The 18,500-nt window shown below is 45.8% G+C and overlaps 1 protein-coding gene across 1 annotated transcript in view; it reads left to right on the top strand.

Annotated features, from left to right (window-relative positions):
- Window positions 1-7,600: 7,600 nt before the first annotated feature.
- EXT2 (exostosin glycosyltransferase 2) overlaps window positions 7,601-18,500 on the top strand; it is a 111,855-nt gene continuing 100,955 nt past the window's right edge. The window contains exons 1-2 of the mRNA XM_066636555.1: window positions 7,601-7,770; window positions 17,718-18,283. Coding sequence (XP_066492652.1) covers window positions 17,748-18,283 — 536 coding nt within the window. The 5' untranslated portion in view covers window positions 7,601-7,770; window positions 17,718-17,747. The remainder of the gene's footprint in view (window positions 7,771-17,717; window positions 18,284-18,500) is intronic.

Here is an 18,500-nt window from a genome sequence, read left to right as displayed (position 1 = left end):
CTGAAGTAGGTTCGTGGAAACTGGAATTAGATTACCTGTAGGAATAAGCGTAGGTTACCTGTAGGAATAAGTGACCATGGAAAAGCAGTTTATAGCAAAGAATGTTAGAATCTTATCACCAGATGCTGCTCTGTGCCATTTATGTGACAGCTTTAAAATCTAAGGCTTGGCAGTGTTGTTTTTTTTGTACTTGCACACCCCATAGTCCTTGATGAAAATCACCACTATTCCCTTTTTTTTTTTTTTTTACAGATGGTAGGTACTAAAGCATAAATCAACATGTTCATGTTGGCAACCTTCAGTCTCGAGAGACTATGGTATCACGCTCTGAATGGTGGTTCTGGAACAGCGTCTAGTGTGGCTGAAAAGGCCGATTCGGGAGTGACAATCCCTTCCACAACGGGAGCAAGTGCAGTCTGTCCCTGGTCTGTCTCCCTGGCTATGGGCCTTCCTTCTTTGCCTCTTTGCCTCAGTCTGTTGGCCAAGTGTCTCTTCAAACTGGGAAAGGCCATGCTGCACAGCCTGCCTCCAAGCGTGCCGCTCAGAGGCCAGGGTTTCCCACTTGTTGAGGTCCACTCCTAAGGCCTTCAGATCCCTCTTGCAGATGTCCTTGTACTGTAGCTGTGGTCTACCTGTAGGGCGCTTTCCTTGCACGAGTTCTCCATAGAGGAGATCCTTTGGGTTCCAGCCATCATCCATTCTCACAACATGACCAAGCCAACGCAGGCGTCTCTATTTCAGCAGTGCATACATGCTAGGGATTCCATCACGTTCCAGGACTGTGTTGTTTGGAACTTTGTCCTGCCAGGTGATGCCGAGGATGTGCCGGAGGCAGCGCACGTGGAAAGCGTTCAGTTTCCTCTTCTGTTGTGAGCGAATAGTCCATGACTCACTGCAGTACAGAAGTGTACTCAGGACGCAAGCTCTGTAGACCTGGATCTTGGTATGTTCCGTCAGCTTCTTGTTGGACCAGACTCTCTTTGTGAGTCTGGAAAACGTGGTAGCTGCTTTACCGATGCATTTGTTTAGCTTGGTATCGAGAGAAAGAGTGTCGGAGATCGTTGAGCCAAGGTACACAAAGTCATGGACAACCTCCAGTTCACACGTGGAGATTGTAATGCAGGGAGGTGAGTCCACATCCTGAACCATGACCTGTGTTTTCTTAAGGTTGATCGTCAGTCTAAAATCTTGGCAGGCCTTGCTAAAACGATCCATGAGCTGCTGGAGATCTTTGGCAGAGTGGGTAGTGACAGCTGCATCGTCGGCAAAGAGGAAGTCACGCAGACATTTCAGCTGGACTTTGGAGCAGGTGCCCCTCCACTCCTGCGTCATCCCCTGGGGCTGGGGATAAGAACAGGCCCTCAGTTTGGCTGTACTTGTCGTAAGAGGCGACCAAACAGCCACTGGGTAGATGGGACTCGTCAGCCTGGGAAGGCAGCTCATCTAAGAGAAGGAAACTCTGACCACAAACCTCCACTGCCTTGTGGCTATATCCATTTGTGGAAAAGGCTTCAGGAGTCAACCTTGAGGCAAAATCCGGAGCTGGAGTCCCTAAGGCAGTTCATGGCTGTACACAGTCACGCTCTGGCAACTCCTGCAACGCCGCTGGAACCAACCGTATTGGCTTCTGCCTTTCCATTGGACCATTCCAGCGACATGGAGAGGGGGGATCTGCTGCATGGGTAACAGCCTATCCTCCATACCTTCTTTATCCAGGCTTCGCGCACTGGAGAGGACACTCCAACTTCGCCATACGGCGTCGGCACAACACAGGAAGCAGCAGTTTACCGGTTATAAGTCTTTGCTTGATTGGCGTAGAGCGTGATGCCAGGGGCTGCTTCCAACAGTGGGAGAGATAATACTAATACTAATACTAATACTAATACTACTACTACTACTAATAATAATAAAACTTTATTTCTATCCCGCCCTTCTCCCCAAAGGGACCCAGGGCAGCTAACAACATATAAAACAGATTAAAACATAGTTTCACAAACAGATAAAAACATATTAAAAACACATTAGCGGAACCCATAAAAACAGTAGTCAGATAAAAGTCAGAATAAAAAAGAGCATAAAACAGCAGTTCTTAGAGGAATCAGGCCTGTAAAAAAGCAACTAAAAGATGTATAAAAGATGTTAAAAAGGCCATGAAGTCAGAAGGCTTGGTTAAACAGCAAGGTCTTCAGGCCTCGCCGAAAAGTCTCAAGAGAGGGAGCCATTCTCAAGTGATCATCATTGCATCTCATTGGGCAGCTACCACCTGCCTTAAACTGGGCAGTCCCCAGCCAGTAAGGTGTTGCCTCGCCACGGTCCCTTAACCTCACGGGGTGCGTGGGGTTTAGGGTGAAAACCGACAAGCGGATCGACAACTCTGCACCATGCAACAGAAAACAGAAAACTTCTGCCCTAAAGCTGGGCACCTGGAACATAAGGACAATGACACCTGGCTTCTCTGACAACCTGCAAGAAATAAATCAACATACTTTTGAATATGGATAAAGCAGTTAGGAAGAAAAAAAATACTCATTTTTAAATTATTCACATATTTATTGTAACAGGTACCATCTTAAAAGAGGAATTCCTCCCCCCCATGAGACAGAATAAATGAGACTTATTATCTACATTTTTAGAAGGAACTTGTATTAAAAATAGTTGCATTAATCAGACATACTTTTTTAACCAAATCACAAAGTTAATTGTATAATCAAATCAATTAATTGATTAACTGCTACAGCCTTCTGTAATACTCATCTTCCTTAGCCCTCTATTTCTCCTCTCTCTCTGTCATGTATACATCTCTGGACCTGAATGGAGCAGCAGTGCCCTCTGGTGCTGCATTCCATGTTACAACCTTATATTTTTCCAAATATGTAGGGAAAGGCTCTTGGAATGTTATCTACCAAGCAGGTTAGAACTGGTATAACACATGTTATAGCTGGGAAGGGTAAGACATGAGAAATAAAATTGAAACAGAAAAGCCGCCTGGAAACAGAGAAGGCAACACAATGGGCAAATCAAAAGATGATCTCAGCTGGCAGCTCACTCTTTCTGGAACTAGGAGCACAGAGTCAAAGGGCATGATTTGCATCAACGAATAATTATGCCCTTAGTGCCAACAGGGCTCAGGGAGCTGTTTTGGCTCAAAGTCTCCATTTCTCTCGATCGCAGGCATCGTTCAGGTATAGGCGGGTGATTTCATGTCACCGTGCAGCATGTCAAGCCAGTGCTGCTTCAGTCAACCCTTTGGTTGTTTGCCATTGACCTCCAACTGAAGGCCCTTCTGCGCCAGTGTATCGCTGTTGGCATGTAGAATGTGGCCGTACCATTGGAGCCGGGCTTCTCTCAACTTGTCGGCGATTGAAGCGATGCTGTACCGCTGCCGGATGTGGTCGTTGTGAGCGTGGTCAATCTTTCCTATCATCCATCAATATAAAAAAAGAGCATTGGTTACTTGCCAGTTCCCCATGGGCACACTTTTGTTTATGTTTAGGACGGAAGCATTAACATGAAATGTACTGCCATTGTTTTTTCAGAAACCTAACATTTAGGACAAAGCACACCTCCTTAATGCACACCTCCCCATGTATCCCCGGATTTTCTTGTGCTTCCACTGCGTGCAGCAGTGCTTTTCCTTGGGCATAGCCTATTTCCTAATCAGAAACCAGATGGTGGGGAATAACTATCCCTAAAGCAGATGTGTATGAGCAACAGACTTTAGCAACCCTAAAACAGTTACAGTTGGAGGGATATGAATGCACATTGCCTTTTCGTCATCACACAAGTACCTTTGCTTTGAGGGCTTCTGGGATCCAGAAGGGTATATTTGCAGATGAACACTGGCTATTGTTTGCCTGCCATACTCACATGTATGCCAGTCATACAAACCATGTGGTATATGCATTCTAAGTAATTGTCTGATTTCATTTATGAGCTTGTGGGTGATTCTGAGCTGCTTCTTCTAACTTTCACTGACTTCAAAGTATGAAGTCAGGATATGAAAATGTGAGCACTACGGAGTGCCTGGAAATCATATATTGTGAGGTGGGGTGGGGGACAGGATGTGTGGGTGAATGGGAGTGAGAGAGAGGGAGGAAGAGAAAGAGAAAATTGTATGGGGTGGATGGGAATGAGGGGAGATGGCTGCAATTGTCTGAGAAATCACAAGTTGAGCAGACCCTCTCATACCACTGATGTTATACAAATATATTGTAATACGTTATCTATATGGTGGCGTAGAGAAGGCAAAAATCCTTTAGCCTTATCTGCAGCATAATTTTAAAATCAGAACTTCTACCTACATAGCACAAAGACAAATACATTGGCACTGGTGTATACTGAAATGATATTGAGAGAGAGAGGGAAACATTTCCTTGTATTCCTTGAGATTACAGTAGCGCCCTACAGGTAGACCACAGCTGCAATACAAGGACATCTGCAAGAGGGATCTGAAGGCCTTAGGAGTGGACCTCAACAAGTGGGAAACCCTGGCCTCTGAGCGGCACGCTTGGAGGCAGGCTGTGCAGCATGGCCTTTCCCAGTTTGAAGAGACACTTGGCCAACAGACTGAGGCAAAGAGGCAAAAAAGGAAGGCCCATAGCCAGGGAGACAGACCAGGGACAGACTGCACTTGCTCCCGTTGTGGAAGGGATTGTCACTCCCGAATCAGCCTTTTCAGCCACACTAGATGCTGTTCCAGAACCACCATTCAGAGCGCAATACCATAGTCTCTCGAGACTGAAGGTTGCCAACAACAGAGCCTCATTATTCGCGTGGGTTCCATTCCAAGCACTTAAGTGGATGGCAAAAAACGCACAATAGCAAATCAATTTTAAAAACAAAGTTTCTTTGCTCCAGTGATTTAAAAACAGCCTTGCTGACCTTTGTGATGTAAGATAAGAGTCATTAAGAAGGCAATCCATCAATCAGTCCTCCTCCAAGCACTTCACTCAGCCCCTCCCTTTCCCAATGCAAAGCAATTACCCTCTTTCAGTGCTCAGGGAGAAGGGAGGGGTCGCCTGGAGAGAGAAGGATTGATGGATTGTCAGCCAGCTGCCCTCTCTCTCTGTCATTAAGGAGGCTATTGTTAAACGACTGTTCAGTTTTTTAAACTGATTTTAAAGGGATACATTTTTTCCCTTCTCAGGGGATCAGCACATTCCTTCTCATTTGCAGGGGCCATTCGTGTTGAGTCAAATCCATGTATAAAAAAATCCGTGTATAACAAGGCTGGACCTGTAATTTGCTTCAGTGATCACACCAAGAAGGAGTGGCATGCGAAGATCAGGGCCACTCTTTTAAGTGTCAGCCATTAGCACAGCACTTGAAGTGACCAACATATTGAATGAGTGCCAGATTATTGACTCTTCCTAACATAAGAGCCCTGCTGGATCAGGCCAAAGGTCCATCTAGTCCAGCTTCCTGTGTCTCACAGTGGCCCACCAGATGCCTCAGGGAGCACACAAGACAAGAGATCTGTGTCCCGGTGCCCTCCCTTGCGCCTGCCACGTCATAAGAAACACAAGGGCACTGCTGGATCAGGTCAAAGGAGGCCCACCTAGTACAGTCTCCTGTATCTCACAGTGGCCCACCAGATGCCTCGAGCACACAAGACAGCAGGAGACTTGGTGCCACTCCTTTTGAACCTGACCTCCTGAGGTTGCCCACTTCTAAAACCAGGAGGTTACACATACCCATCATGTCTTGTAACCTGTGATGGATTTTTCCTCCAGAAATCTGTCCAGTCCCCTTTTAAAGGCATCTAGGCCAGATGCCATCACTACATCCTGTGGCAAGGAGTTCCACAGGCAAATGACATGCTGGGTAAAGAAACTTTTTTTTGTCTGTCCTAACTCTCCCAACACTCAATTTGAGTAGATGTCCCCTGGTTCTGGTGCTGTGTGAGAGAGAAAAGAACATCCTCCTATCCACTCTATCCCCATATCGTGTGGCAAGGAGGTCCACAGAAATTCAATCTGAGTGGATGTTCGCTGGTTCTGGTGTTGTGTGAGAGGGAAAAGAGCATCCCACTATCCACCCTATCTATCACCGTACTCTGTGGCAGAAGTTAAACAGACACTCAATTTGAGTGAATGTCCCCTGGTTCTGATATGAGAGGGAAAAGAGCACCCATGTATCACCATATCCTGCAGCAAGGAGTTCCACAGACACTCAATTTGAGGGGATGCCCCCTGGTTCTGGTGTTGTGTGAGAGGGAAAAGTGTGTCCCCCTATCCACTATCCACCACTGTATCCTGTGCCAAGGAGTTCCACAGACACTCAATATGAGTGGATGCCCCCTGGTTCTGGTGTTGTGTGAGACGGAAACGAGTATTCACTATCCACCACTGAATCCTGTGGCAAAGAGTTCCACAGAAACTCAATATGAGTGGATTCCCCCTGGTTCTGGTGTTGTGTGAGACGGAAATGAGTTTCCCTCTATCCACAATCCACCACTGCATCCTGTGGCAAGGAGTTCCACAGACACTCAATGTGAGTGGATGCCCCCTGGTTCTGGTGTTGTGTGAGACGGAAACGAGTGTCCACTATCCACCACTGTATCCTGTGCCAAGGAGTTCCACAGACACTCAATATGAGTGGATGACCCCTGCTGACGGCATCTGGCCTGGATGCCTTTAAAAGGGGACAAGTTTCTGGAGGAAAAATCCATTACGGGTTACAAGCCATGATGTGTATGTGCAACTTCCTGATTTTAGAAATGGGCTATGTCAGAATGCCAGATGCAAGGGAGGGCACCAGGATGAGGTCTCTTGTTATCTGGTGTGCTCCCTGAGGCATTTGGTGGGCCGCTGTGAGATACAGGAAGCTGGACTAGATGGGCCTATGGCCTGATCCAGTGGGGCTGTTCTTATGTTCTTAACTACAATTCCCAGAAAGCCTTGCAGGTCTCTTGTTATCTGGTGTGCTCCCTGGGGCATTTGGTGGGCTGCTGTGAGATACAGGAAGCTGGACTAGATGGGCCTATGGCCTGATTCAATGGGGGTGTTCTTATGTTCTGGTTCTTGTGTTATGTGAGACGGAAACGAGTGATCCTCTATCCACAATCCACCACTGCATCCTGTGGCAAGGAGTTCCACAGACACTCAGTATGAGCGGATGCCCCCTGGTTCTGGTGTTGTGTGAGACAGAAACGAGTGTCCCTCTTTCCACTATCCACCACTGTATCCTGTGGCAAGTAGTTCCACAGACACTCAACATGAGTGGATGCCCCCTGGTTCTGGTGCTGTGTGAAGCAGAGGAGCTCTGGAAGAGCCCCAAGCGCTGCAGCCTTTCCTCGTGAGGGAGGCGCCCCAACCCAGCAACCCTCATGCTTGGGGGTGGCTGCTTGGGGGTGGCTCATGTGTGTGCGCCCGTCAGGAAGCGCGCACACGTGAACGCCCCTTGGAACTCGTGCGTCTGCTGCTGCTGCTCCTGGACAAGAGAAAGCTCAAGCATGGAGGTTGCCATGGAAACGGGGAAGGCCGAGAAGCCCCGCCCCCTCAGAGACCGCCACACGCGTCACGGCGGAGGCGATCGGGCGCGCGGAACCCCAATCGCCAGGCGCGCAGGAAGTGACGAAATACGCAGCCGGAAGCCGGAAGCGGCGGCCGTTGGTGGCCGGGACGGAGGGGCGTGGAGGCGCGTGCCAGCTGTGGTGCTTCCCCCCTCCCCAGCGCCCCCAACATGCGAGACGGGGGCCCGTGAGGGGCTGAGCCGGTGTGAGGAGGCCGGCTGCTGCCGAGGCCCTCCCTCCGTGCCTGCTGGACCTCGGTGAGCGCCCTGCAGGGCGAAGCCTCCCTCGGGAAGGGCAGCGCGGGCAGGGTGACCCCCCCACTGACGCTCCTCCCTCCTCAGCTGTGGGGGGAGAGACGGCCCAGGCGTGAGGTCAGCTCAGCAGGCTGCCAGGCTCTGGGGGTCTCCCTGTAGGGGGTGTGCAGAGCTGGCCCGCCCTTAGGTTGACTGAGGGGTCACCCTGTGTACAGCCAGCTCAGGCGTGAGGCTGGCTGAGCAGGTTGCCTCAGGCAGCGGGTTGGTGGGGGGGGGGCAGAGGCCAGAAGTGATGGGAGCAGTGGAGGCAGCTTGTGGAGTGGCCTCTCCATCCACTGACTTGCCCCCTTTGCTTCTGGCACTCCTGGGAGTGGGAAGGAAAGAGGAAGCATTGCGGAGAGTGGCGGGGTGGCTGACGCATTCCAGGGACGTGTGGTGGGTGGGAAGGCAGGTGAGGCAGAGGCTCCCCACCAGAGTCCTTTGAAAAGCGCCTCCGCTTTTCAAAGTGTGTGCAATTACTCGCAACCCACGCACACAGCGCGTCCACCACCCACTGCACCCACTCTCCACCCACTGCACGTCCCTCCCCACCCACTGCACGTCCCTGCAACATTCACACGATCCCCGTGGCTGTCACATCTTTTCAGCTTGGGGCCAGCTTAATTGAGAGATTGCCTTTTTCCATACAGCCCAGTTCGTTCTCTTTGGTCATCTGAGACCAGCTTGACCAGATGTCCTAACCACCAAAGGGGGCCCAGGCACCCCAAAAAAGAGGATATTCAAGAAACATGTAGGGCACAACAAAATTAAAAGCCAAAAACACTTGTATATTGATTTCATGGGGTTTATTTAAACACTTTGTTACTCTATCTATGGTACGGCACATTCACATCACATTTCAATAAAAAGTTTTCCTAAAAGGACTTACTCAACTACCCACTGGTTCTTAAAGGCACGCAGGAAATACAGTTTCACTGCAGATTTGACTGACATGACTTTCTGTTTTGGGGCATGCAGGGTTCAATATTATTCCATTAAAATCAATGAGAAGTTAAAAGAAAATACCTGGCAGGGGACAAACTGAGATACACCACTGAAGGTCCTCTTTCCCTAATTTGGTGGAGGAGAAGACTTTCCACGTCTATCATTAGCCAATAAAAAAATAGGTTAAAATACAAAATATAACATCTAAAATATTAAAAAGAATCTTACAAACTTATATCTAACTTACAAACATAATTTTTTACTTTTGTCACAGCCAGAAGATATATATTTATTATACACACAAACACGCATGTATACATACATATATTCATTAATTACAAGAAGACTATGTACTGCCTGCTGGGGCTGGCTCACAGGGAAAAGGAGGACATTTAAGTTATTTTCCAGGATACTTCAGGTTAAAGAAGAGGACATATCCTGGAAAAAGAGGATGTCTGGTCACCTTGTCTGAGATGTCCCTTTGGTTGTGCTACTGTTAGGAGAGGTTGGGGGACAGTGGCCAGAAAGAAGGACTTCTTGATCATGGCAGCTGCATTATGGAATTTCTTCCCCTTCAAGCTGAGAATAGCTCCTTCCAGTGAGGCCTGAAGACTTTTTTTTATTTAGGAAAGCCTTTGACACCCTGTAAGAGGGTATGATGACTGTGCTGGCTTGAGCTTTTTATTTTATTTTATTTAAGTTTAAGAAAGTGATTTAATGTTTTGATAATTGGTTTATATACTGCTGCTGGCTTTTAATGTGTATTTTATGGTTTATAGTTTTATGTCTATTTTTATAGTTCTATGTATTATCTCTTATGTATTTTATTTCGTTGTCAGCCACCTTGGGTGCCCTTCGGGTAGAAAGGGGGACTAAGTATTGAATAAATAATGTGTGCGTTCTTTCTGATGTGTAGATCAGGAAGAGTCAGTAATCTGGCACTTACTCAATATGTAGGGCACTTCAAGTGCTGTGCTTTGGCTGACACTTAAAAGAGTAGCCCTGATCTGAGCATACCACTTCTTGGTATGACCATTGAAGCGAATTACATTGCTTCAGTTCTTTATCGTTAGGGTGGTAGTCTGTGCCTTGTGGGTCATGGAAACACTCCCTAACACTGGTGTTGTATGTAGAATACTGATGTGGTAAGCCACCCATATTTTATAATATATGAAAGCTGTATGGTAGGAAATGCCTAACGATAAATTCTTTATTATTAGGTTGTTAATCTGCCACGTCCCCTTTTCCAGGGGGAGGAAAAGGTGGGATAAGCAGAGGTTGGCACATCACCAGGTTCTGGGGGTGGTGGTGGCATATGTCATGCCACTTCAAGTGTCTGGAGGTCTTGGACTGACCCTGTGTGTGAGTGTGTTCATCAAGTGACTATTTTGAATCTTCATTTGGAATGCCAGCTCATCACTGGCACCAGTTATGAAATCCTTTTTTTCCCCTCAGCCATTACTTTTCATCCGCCTTAAAAATGTCTTGTTAGGTTCAGGCACCAACTGACTGCAGGACAGTGTGGCAGTTTTTTTGTCAGTCTCTGTCTCATGTATATGTTTAGATTCAGTGGTTTCTTTTAGTGACTTTGGCCAGAAGGCTCCAAACCCCAGTCCATGGGCTGGATCCGGTGCCTGCAAACCCCCATCCTCTTTGTGTCTGGAGCTTACCGTTCCTTGCGGCACCATCATGTCTTTCCTTCCAAACCTGTCAGGAAGTTGATCTGGCGAGCCACTTCCATGATCTGTTGCCTGAGCAGACTTTGTGCCTGAATTTCTGGGTGAAGTGACTGGCCAGAACAACTTCCTGACAGGATCTGAAGGAAATATATGACAATGCTATGCAGAACAGTAAGCTCTGGACATGACGGGAAAAGCTTTCCCCTAATGCAGTGGTCCTGAGGTTTGAAGAGTGCTGACCTAGGCTAGAATCCTATGTCAAATCTCCTGAGATTAAGCCTTGATGAACAACTTTACATTTGTTCTTGTGTAAACATTCATAAGATTGTGCTGTTGTGGATCCCTGTATAGAGAACCCAAGTTGTTTAGGTCTGTTCTTCTGTTCCAGTAAATCCAGCATTCACTTGCCAGTTATTGTTTTTGTTTTGTGTAAGCATCCTGAATCCAGACTCTGCAATTGTATTGGTATTTATATACTGCTTTTCAACAAAATAGTTCACAAAGCAGTTTACAGAAACAAATCAAATATCTAAATGGCTCCCTGTCCCAAAAGAGCTCACAGCCTATCCTTGCAGAATTCAGTCTCTTTACTCTTGCACCCTTTACCTTCTTTACCATGGGAATTCAGTCTCTTCTCTTTTCTCCCTCTGCAGGCGGTAATTGGTGTAGTTCAAACAGGCAGTGCTAACACCTACTGTATGCTCTGTTAGTGATCCCAGATCCAAGGTTGAAACAAGTGTGCACATCTCTACATGCAGCTATGTAGTCCTGGGTATTGCAGGTATTATTTCCAATAAAGATGGTGAGACATACCGGGAAGATGGCTTTTTTGGATGCATCTCCTTCACTGGATTATTATAAAAATCATTCAAATGGTGTATCAGAAACTTTTAGTTCAGTTTAAATATTTAAATACAAAAATTTCTCTCGATGCTTCTAGTACTAATTTAATTCTGTAGTTCCTTTTCAAGCAACATGTTCTCCAACTTTATGTTCTATTTTCCCTGTCCATCAGGACTGCTACAAACCTTGTTTGCTTCCTCTTTTTCTATTCTGTGTTAGTTATTCAGTTTTTGGCACATTTGTGTCTTTTGGAAAAATGGCTGAGATGTTGAAGGAAGATGCCTTCTTCAGAGCCCTGTAGTCTGCTATTAAAATGTTTGCAATTTTGCTAAAAGCTTATTAATTAATAATATATAAAATAAATAAATAAATTAATAATTTATTTCATGGAAAATGCTTTGGTACTCATTGGGCATTCCAAGTCAGCTGTCTGAATATAGTTGACAATTACTAATCTCTCTTTAGCTGATGTTTTGTAACTGGAAAGTTTTATAAATTTTTTTTTAACGTTTGTTTTGGATCAGTGGGTTCACAAGTGAATAGTGATCGGATGAATAAGTAGTTCCATGGCATGACAGTATACACAAAAGGAGGAACATTATTTCCCTTAGTAACTCAACAGTTTGTCACAAATGCCTGATCTCAGTGATGTACCAATATATTCCATTATTAGTTTCATTAAAAGATTGAGATCTTTGTTATCCTATGGGTTGTGTTAGTTGGGTTGTCCAAATTTCATGATTCAGCTTCCACGAGGGAAATATTAATGAGGTCAAGGAACTTTTCATATCTAATTGACTGTGGAGAAGACCAGCAGCTTGTTGATCAGTTGAAGGTGGGAAGGGCTAGTTGCCTGTTTCAGTATTGATTTTCTAGTAGACCAAGAAAACTGTTGTAAAAAGACGCATAAGCATATAAGAGCTAGATATTAGAGGTGCCCAGAAACAGGAAAGATTCTGATTTTGATACCTTTCAAAATGCTACTGATGAAATATTTGTGGCTTGGCACCTTGTTTAGACATGTTCATTATGGTGGTTTTTATATATGTATAATACAGAACAGGGCAGGAGATCTGGTCTAGAGGGTAGAGCCTCCGTTAGCCCAAAGATAACATCAGAAGGTCGCCAGTTCGAGGACACCTGCATCTCCCTGAACGGCTGAGAATGGCGAGACCTTGAAGCAGCTGACAAGCCGAGCTGAGTGATTCCACCTGCTCTTGGTGTGAGCAAGAGCTTCTTGGCTGCCCTCCATGTGACAGATGGAGCTGCTTGTCAGCCTGCATGGGAGAACTGAAGGCCAGAAGTGAGAACAAACCAGGAAGATCCATTCTGAAATATTGTTGGTTCTTGAAAGAGAGAACCTTTATGATTGTAAAAATCCCCTTGAGGGATTTAGAAACACCTGCCTATGTAAACTGCCTTGAATAAAGTCAGAGGAGTAATCCGATGACCAGAAAGGCGGTATATAAATACCGAGTTATTATTATTATTAACATAAGAAAAACCCTGCTGGATCAGACCAAAGGTCTTTCTAGTTCAGTATCCTGGTTTCCACAACATCCCACTGGCTGCTTCTAGAAAAACCACAAGATATCCTTCTGTTCTGTCATTCCTCCCCCGCAGCTGGTAATCAGGCATACTGCTGCTGAACAGCACATAGTAGTTATGACTTATGACCACTGATAGACCTGTCCTCCACGAATCTGTCAGATTTTGTTTTAAAGCTATCACCACATTTCTTGACAAAAGATTGCACAAACATAATTATGTGCTATGTGAAGTACCACTACCTTTCATCCATGCTGTCTTTCCTGCCAATTAATTGGAAAAGAAGCAGTGCCATGGTAAATGCCATTTGCAGTGGGGGAGGGGGCTTTTTCCAAACCCTGGTTCTGGCCTGTGGATCAGTGTTTGGAGAGCCCTAATTTAATGAAAGCAACCGACCCTATTCACCCAGCATGTTGTCTTTTCCAGTGGCTGTTACTGATATCTCTTTTGCATCTTTTGTTTAGATTATGAACCTGGTGGAAACCATTCATCTTTGTAAATTGCATTGTGAATTCCTTTTTTGAAAAGTGGTATATAAATATTCTTAATCATAATGTGCAGGGAAACTATTGTGACTTGGCTTGCAATATAAAGAAGCAAAGTTGAAAACCTATTGTAAACTTTCAAAAGAGTAGGGCATTGTCTTACAAATCTTGGTTGGCTGAGCTTGCTCCCCACAATATTTGAATCTTAACCAATTTCTCAAAGGGGATAGGTTCTTGTTTTCTCTGTAGGTGTTTGCGAAATTCTTAGAGAGCTTAATGGGTTGTTTAAGGGGAGCTGTATCGAGGGGAATCTGGAGGAAACTTTCAAGTTCCCACTCAACTTTGGTGAAAAATAGATTGATAGCCAAAAGGAAAAAAAGGAACTATAAAAAGGAAGTTTTAAGGAACATATTTCTTGTTGGCCACATGTATGGAATGAGAGAAAAAGAGAGCAGGAGGGGCGAGGAGCCAAGTATAACTCCCTGTGTTTGCTGAGTTGGAGTTGATTGATGAGGTTCCAAGCAATGTGGCTGGAGACTCAAGGCAAAAACTGAGTTACTGGGAGTTCTTGACCAAAAAGGCAGAGGGTCCAAAGGAAAAGGTTCCCCGATAGCGGTGCATACCAAGATGAAGGGAACACCTAGCCTGGAGGTTTCTGTAGGTGCGTTTTGGGGGGCTGGATGATGGCTGAGATAATGAAGTCTCCAGCCAAGGGAAAAGACTTGATTGGAGCAAAGAGTGATTTTCCAACCTAAAGGAAAGTGTTCAGGTTTTACCTGCACCGGCAGTTGGTGAAAACAGTGGTTGAAGTTAGCTGACCAGGCAATAAAGGATCACTTTCAAAGACATAATCCAAAAATTGGATTATGGGTGGAAGGGCACTCATGCGGAGAAATGCAAGACATTTGAGTTGGAGGCAAATGTTACCCTCATTATTTTGAGAGATGTAGAGCATATCCCACCGCATCTTTAGAGACTCGAAGTGGCTAGCATGTTTTAAAATAGAAAAAGCATTAAACAAAATAAAATCCTCATAAAAACATCACTACAGAGGAGCGAGAGCAAAAACAGATAAGAACTACAATCTGGAAAATTATGAATGAATAGGTAAGTTTCAGAGAGTGATGAAATGAAAAAGGGAGCGAGAACAATGAACTTCCCAAGGGAGAGAGCAAGAAAGCCCAGAGTTTTCTTGGGGTTAGGCACTCCTTTTCAGGCATGAATGCACTCTGGCTGGGTGGAAGCAGGCCTAAGCCCAGAGACCAATTCTTGTGTCAGAAGAAAATGTTGGGCTACAATTTATTTGTTTCTTTGCTGTTTTCTGATATTTTCTGTATTTAGATGATGGTCCAAATCACAGTTTGTAGGATTGTGAGTGAGCCACGTGTACATATGTTCCCTCTGCTCTCATGCAGTGCCGTCTGTCTCACTCACACTAGTTTGCCATTATTTCTGAACTGGCAAGGAGTGGTAGAGATCCCTCCAAGTTGTGGTTGGAGTTCTAGCTTTAAAGGAATTGCTCAAATCGCAGTGTAGTTGTCACAGCAGCTGTGGTTTGAGCAAAAGATGAGTGAGGAATTATGTCCTGTGTGCCAAGAGAGAGTGCACACGTGGCTTGTTCATGATCTTTGATGGTGGGTTGGTGGATTGAAGGTGGTCAGTTGTTCCTTACACTTCTTTGCCAAATTACCCATGTGGCTGCTACAGTATTTGTTGTCTTTCTGCTATCTCTGTAAATTGAGGTAAATGTAAATTCTCTGGAATGGGATTGGCCACAGTATGAGATTTCACTGGTGGTCCTTATTACAGGCCTAGGTGTTAGTCAATTTCAGGCCCTTGCCAGTATGTCCACTAAATAAAGAGGCAGTAAATAAAGAGGCACACACATTGCTTGTGTGCCTGTCATATCTAATTTTGTACTCATCATGTACAAATCAGCCTTCCTAATCTATCAAATCAATGAACTCTGCAAAAATACTCATGAATCAAGTGGTCTTCCAGCTTTTCTGAAAATGAAACATTTTGACTTGTGTTCAGTGATTGAGACCAAAGAGCTGTATTTGCCAGGATAATTTTTTTTTGGGGGGGGGGGGTGAATACACAAGAGATTCACTGATTTTTCCATCTGGCTGCACCCTCTCCTTACCATATGCTACTGTGAAAAGGCCACCAGCTCTCTGCAGCTGCTTTTTGGGGAGTGCACCCAAGGCATGTCCCTAATACAGGGTGCACCCACTGCATGTCCCTAATGCATCATGTGACCCTTTGGGTCTTGGCCATTATATTCAGCTGCTTTTGCTCAGTGCTTCCCAAGCTCCTGCAAGGGAGTTGGGATCACTCTAAGTTGTTGCGGGTGAGGGGGGAAGGGGGGAATCCCCAGGTTCATGCCAGGATCAGGAGGGGTGTTTTTTATTTACCTGCAGGCAGCGCTGCAGTCCTGGGGGGGGGGTCTAAGGAGCCCTTCATAGGGCTCCCTATGCCCGCAAAACTGTAAAAAAGGGGGGGGAAGGGCACGTCCGGTTTTCGTGTTGCTGCATTCTCTCCATTCCAGTTCCTTAAAGTGGTATTGGCCAGTGCTTCTCAGGCTGGTGGGTTGCAACCCAACAGTGTGGGAACCACTGCTTTAGCTTATAAATCCAGGCTATGTGTCAATTGGCCCTTTGTTTTGCTTACTTTTAATTTAGTATATGCAGAACTATATTTCAGTATTTATTTCAGTAAAGTAGCTAAAGGATTGAACTGTGAACCAGGAGTTCTTGATTCACATTTCGTCTTTGCCATGATGGCCTTAGGCAAACTGTTGCATCTCAGACTCGAGCCACTTACCTGTGCATTAAGGCAGTACTACTGACCTGCCTTGTAAGGTTGTTGAAAGGATTATTGAGAAAATATGCATGAATTACCGGGTAGATGGGACTCTTTAGCCTGGGAAGGCAGCTCATCTGAGAGAAGGAAAACTCTGATCCCAAACCTCAACTGCCTTGTGGCTACATCCAGTTATGGAAAAGGTTTCAGGAGTCAACCTCGATGCAAAATCAGGAGCCGGAGTCCCTGAGGCAGTTCATGACTGAACACAGTCACGTTCTGGCAACTCCTGCGACGCTGCTGGAACCAACCGTATTGGCTTCTGCCTTTCCATTGGACCATTTCAGCGATGTGGAGAGGGGGGATTTGCTGCATGGGTAACAGCCTATCCTCCATACCTTCTTTACCCAGGCTTCGCGCACTGGAGAGGACACTCCAACTTCGCCATACGGCGTCGGCACAACACAGGAAGCAGCACTTTACCAGTTATAAGTCTTTGCTCGATTGGTGTAGAGCGTGACACCAGGGGCTGCTTCCGATGGTGGGAGAGCCACACTAGACGCTGTGCCAGAACCACCATCCAGAGCGCGATACCATAGTCTTTCGAGACTGAAGGTTGCCAACTCTACCTACTCTATGCATGAATTAACTTTGAGCACTCTATACACGCTTAGTAGCATTAATATAATACTGACATCTTAGTTTTCTCAATTCCCTGGAAAAATGAGTAATTACCAGTGTCCTGTCCATTACTAATTCCCTTCTCTCCCCCCCCCCCCCCGCCGAAAATTGCTAACCCCAAATGCACCCAGCATAGTTTTGGCATGAGATATGTAGTAGTTGCAGACAAAAAAAAAAATCTTTGACCCAATCCTGTGGTGGGGTTACGCTGATGGACCACAACAGCTGCTCTGATGGCATGAAGGCTAGAGCTGCCAGTGGAAATGGCTGGCAGCCTTGTGTGTGGATGCTAATAGCTCACCCAGCCTCTGCTAGTGCAAGTAGGTTGGTGGTGGGGCAATTTGGGGGAGGATTTTGGCCCAGATGAGATAGGGAGTAGGCTGGCTAGGGGTCCATTTGAGGGTGGGAGAGGGTGGAGCTCATTGGTAGCCGCGCATACTGAGATCCTATTCCCCCTTTTCCCAGCCTGGCATGCTCCTTAGGCTCCTCAGACTTACACCAGTAAACTAGCTGTATACTAACTAGCTGGTGTGTGTCCAAGGAAACCATTGGAGGCCAAGAGGTCTATGAGGAAGTAAATGAAAAATATTTTTACTTGCTTCTCCCAGGCCATCTGGTTACTCCTCCTCCATCGCATGCAGTGTGATGGTCTGGCAGCTGTACTGCATACTATGGGCTGGCAGGGGATAGGATTGGGTTGCCAGAGGTATATATGAACTGGGGGGAATTTAAGCCACTCCTTTCAGATTGCTGTGCACAAGTGCTAAATTTTGTTTGGTACATCAGAAGCAGCATGTTAATGTAACAGACATTATGTTGTGTCAGGAATACAGATCCCATCTTAATTACACGGTTTTTTGACCATGTTGCATTGGTTTAAAACTTACTTCAGTTTTTTCATTTTGCTTTCTCTTCTGTCTTTCAGAAACTCGTGAGAGAGGTGGCTCGTTTCATTATGTGTGCGTCAGTCAAATATAACAACCGGGGTCCAGCCCTCATCCCAAGAATGAAGACCAAACACCGCATCTACTATATAGCTCTCTTTTCCATTGTACTGCTGGGCCTCATTGCCACAGGCATGTTCCAGTTCTGGCCACACTCAATAGAATCCTCAAATGAATGGACGGTTGAAAAGCGAAGCATTCATGATGTGCCTGTAGTCAAGATTCCTGCAGACAGTGCCATCCCAGAGCGAGGAGATCTCAGCTGCAGGATGCACACATGCTTTGATGTCTACCGCTGTGGTTTCAACCCCAAAAATAAGATTAAGGTCTATATTTACTCTCTCAAGAAGTATGTGGATGAATATGGCATGCCGGTCAGTCATACCATCTCAAGGGAGTATAATGAACTTTTGACTGCTATCTCTGACAGTGACTTCTACACAGATGATGTCAACCGTGCCTGTCTCTTTGTGCCATCTATCGATGTGCTGAACCAGAACACGCTCCGTATCAAGGAAACAGCTCAGGCTTTGGCACAGTTATCTCGGTACCTACGGAAATCTTACTATGAATAGTGTAGTAGAATAAGAAACAAATTAATTAATGGCTCAATCTGATCCTCTCTTCCTGCTGGTGGAATGTGTGTTCTGATGGCAGAAATGAGAGTATGCTGGCAGAAGTGATGTTCTGCTGGTGAGTGCAACGAGGCCACCGGTGCAGTGGCTGGTAGCTGTGCATGCTGGCCAGCAGATAGGCCACTGTCG

The sequence above is a fragment of the Tiliqua scincoides genome, chromosome 1, assembly GCF_035046505.1.
Source record: "Tiliqua scincoides isolate rTilSci1 chromosome 1, rTilSci1.hap2, whole genome shotgun sequence".
Classification (NCBI taxonomy): domain Eukaryota; kingdom Metazoa; phylum Chordata; class Lepidosauria; order Squamata; family Scincidae; genus Tiliqua; species Tiliqua scincoides.
Note: the sequence above shows the minus strand (reverse complement) of the source record. Positions and strands in the feature narration are given on the sequence as shown.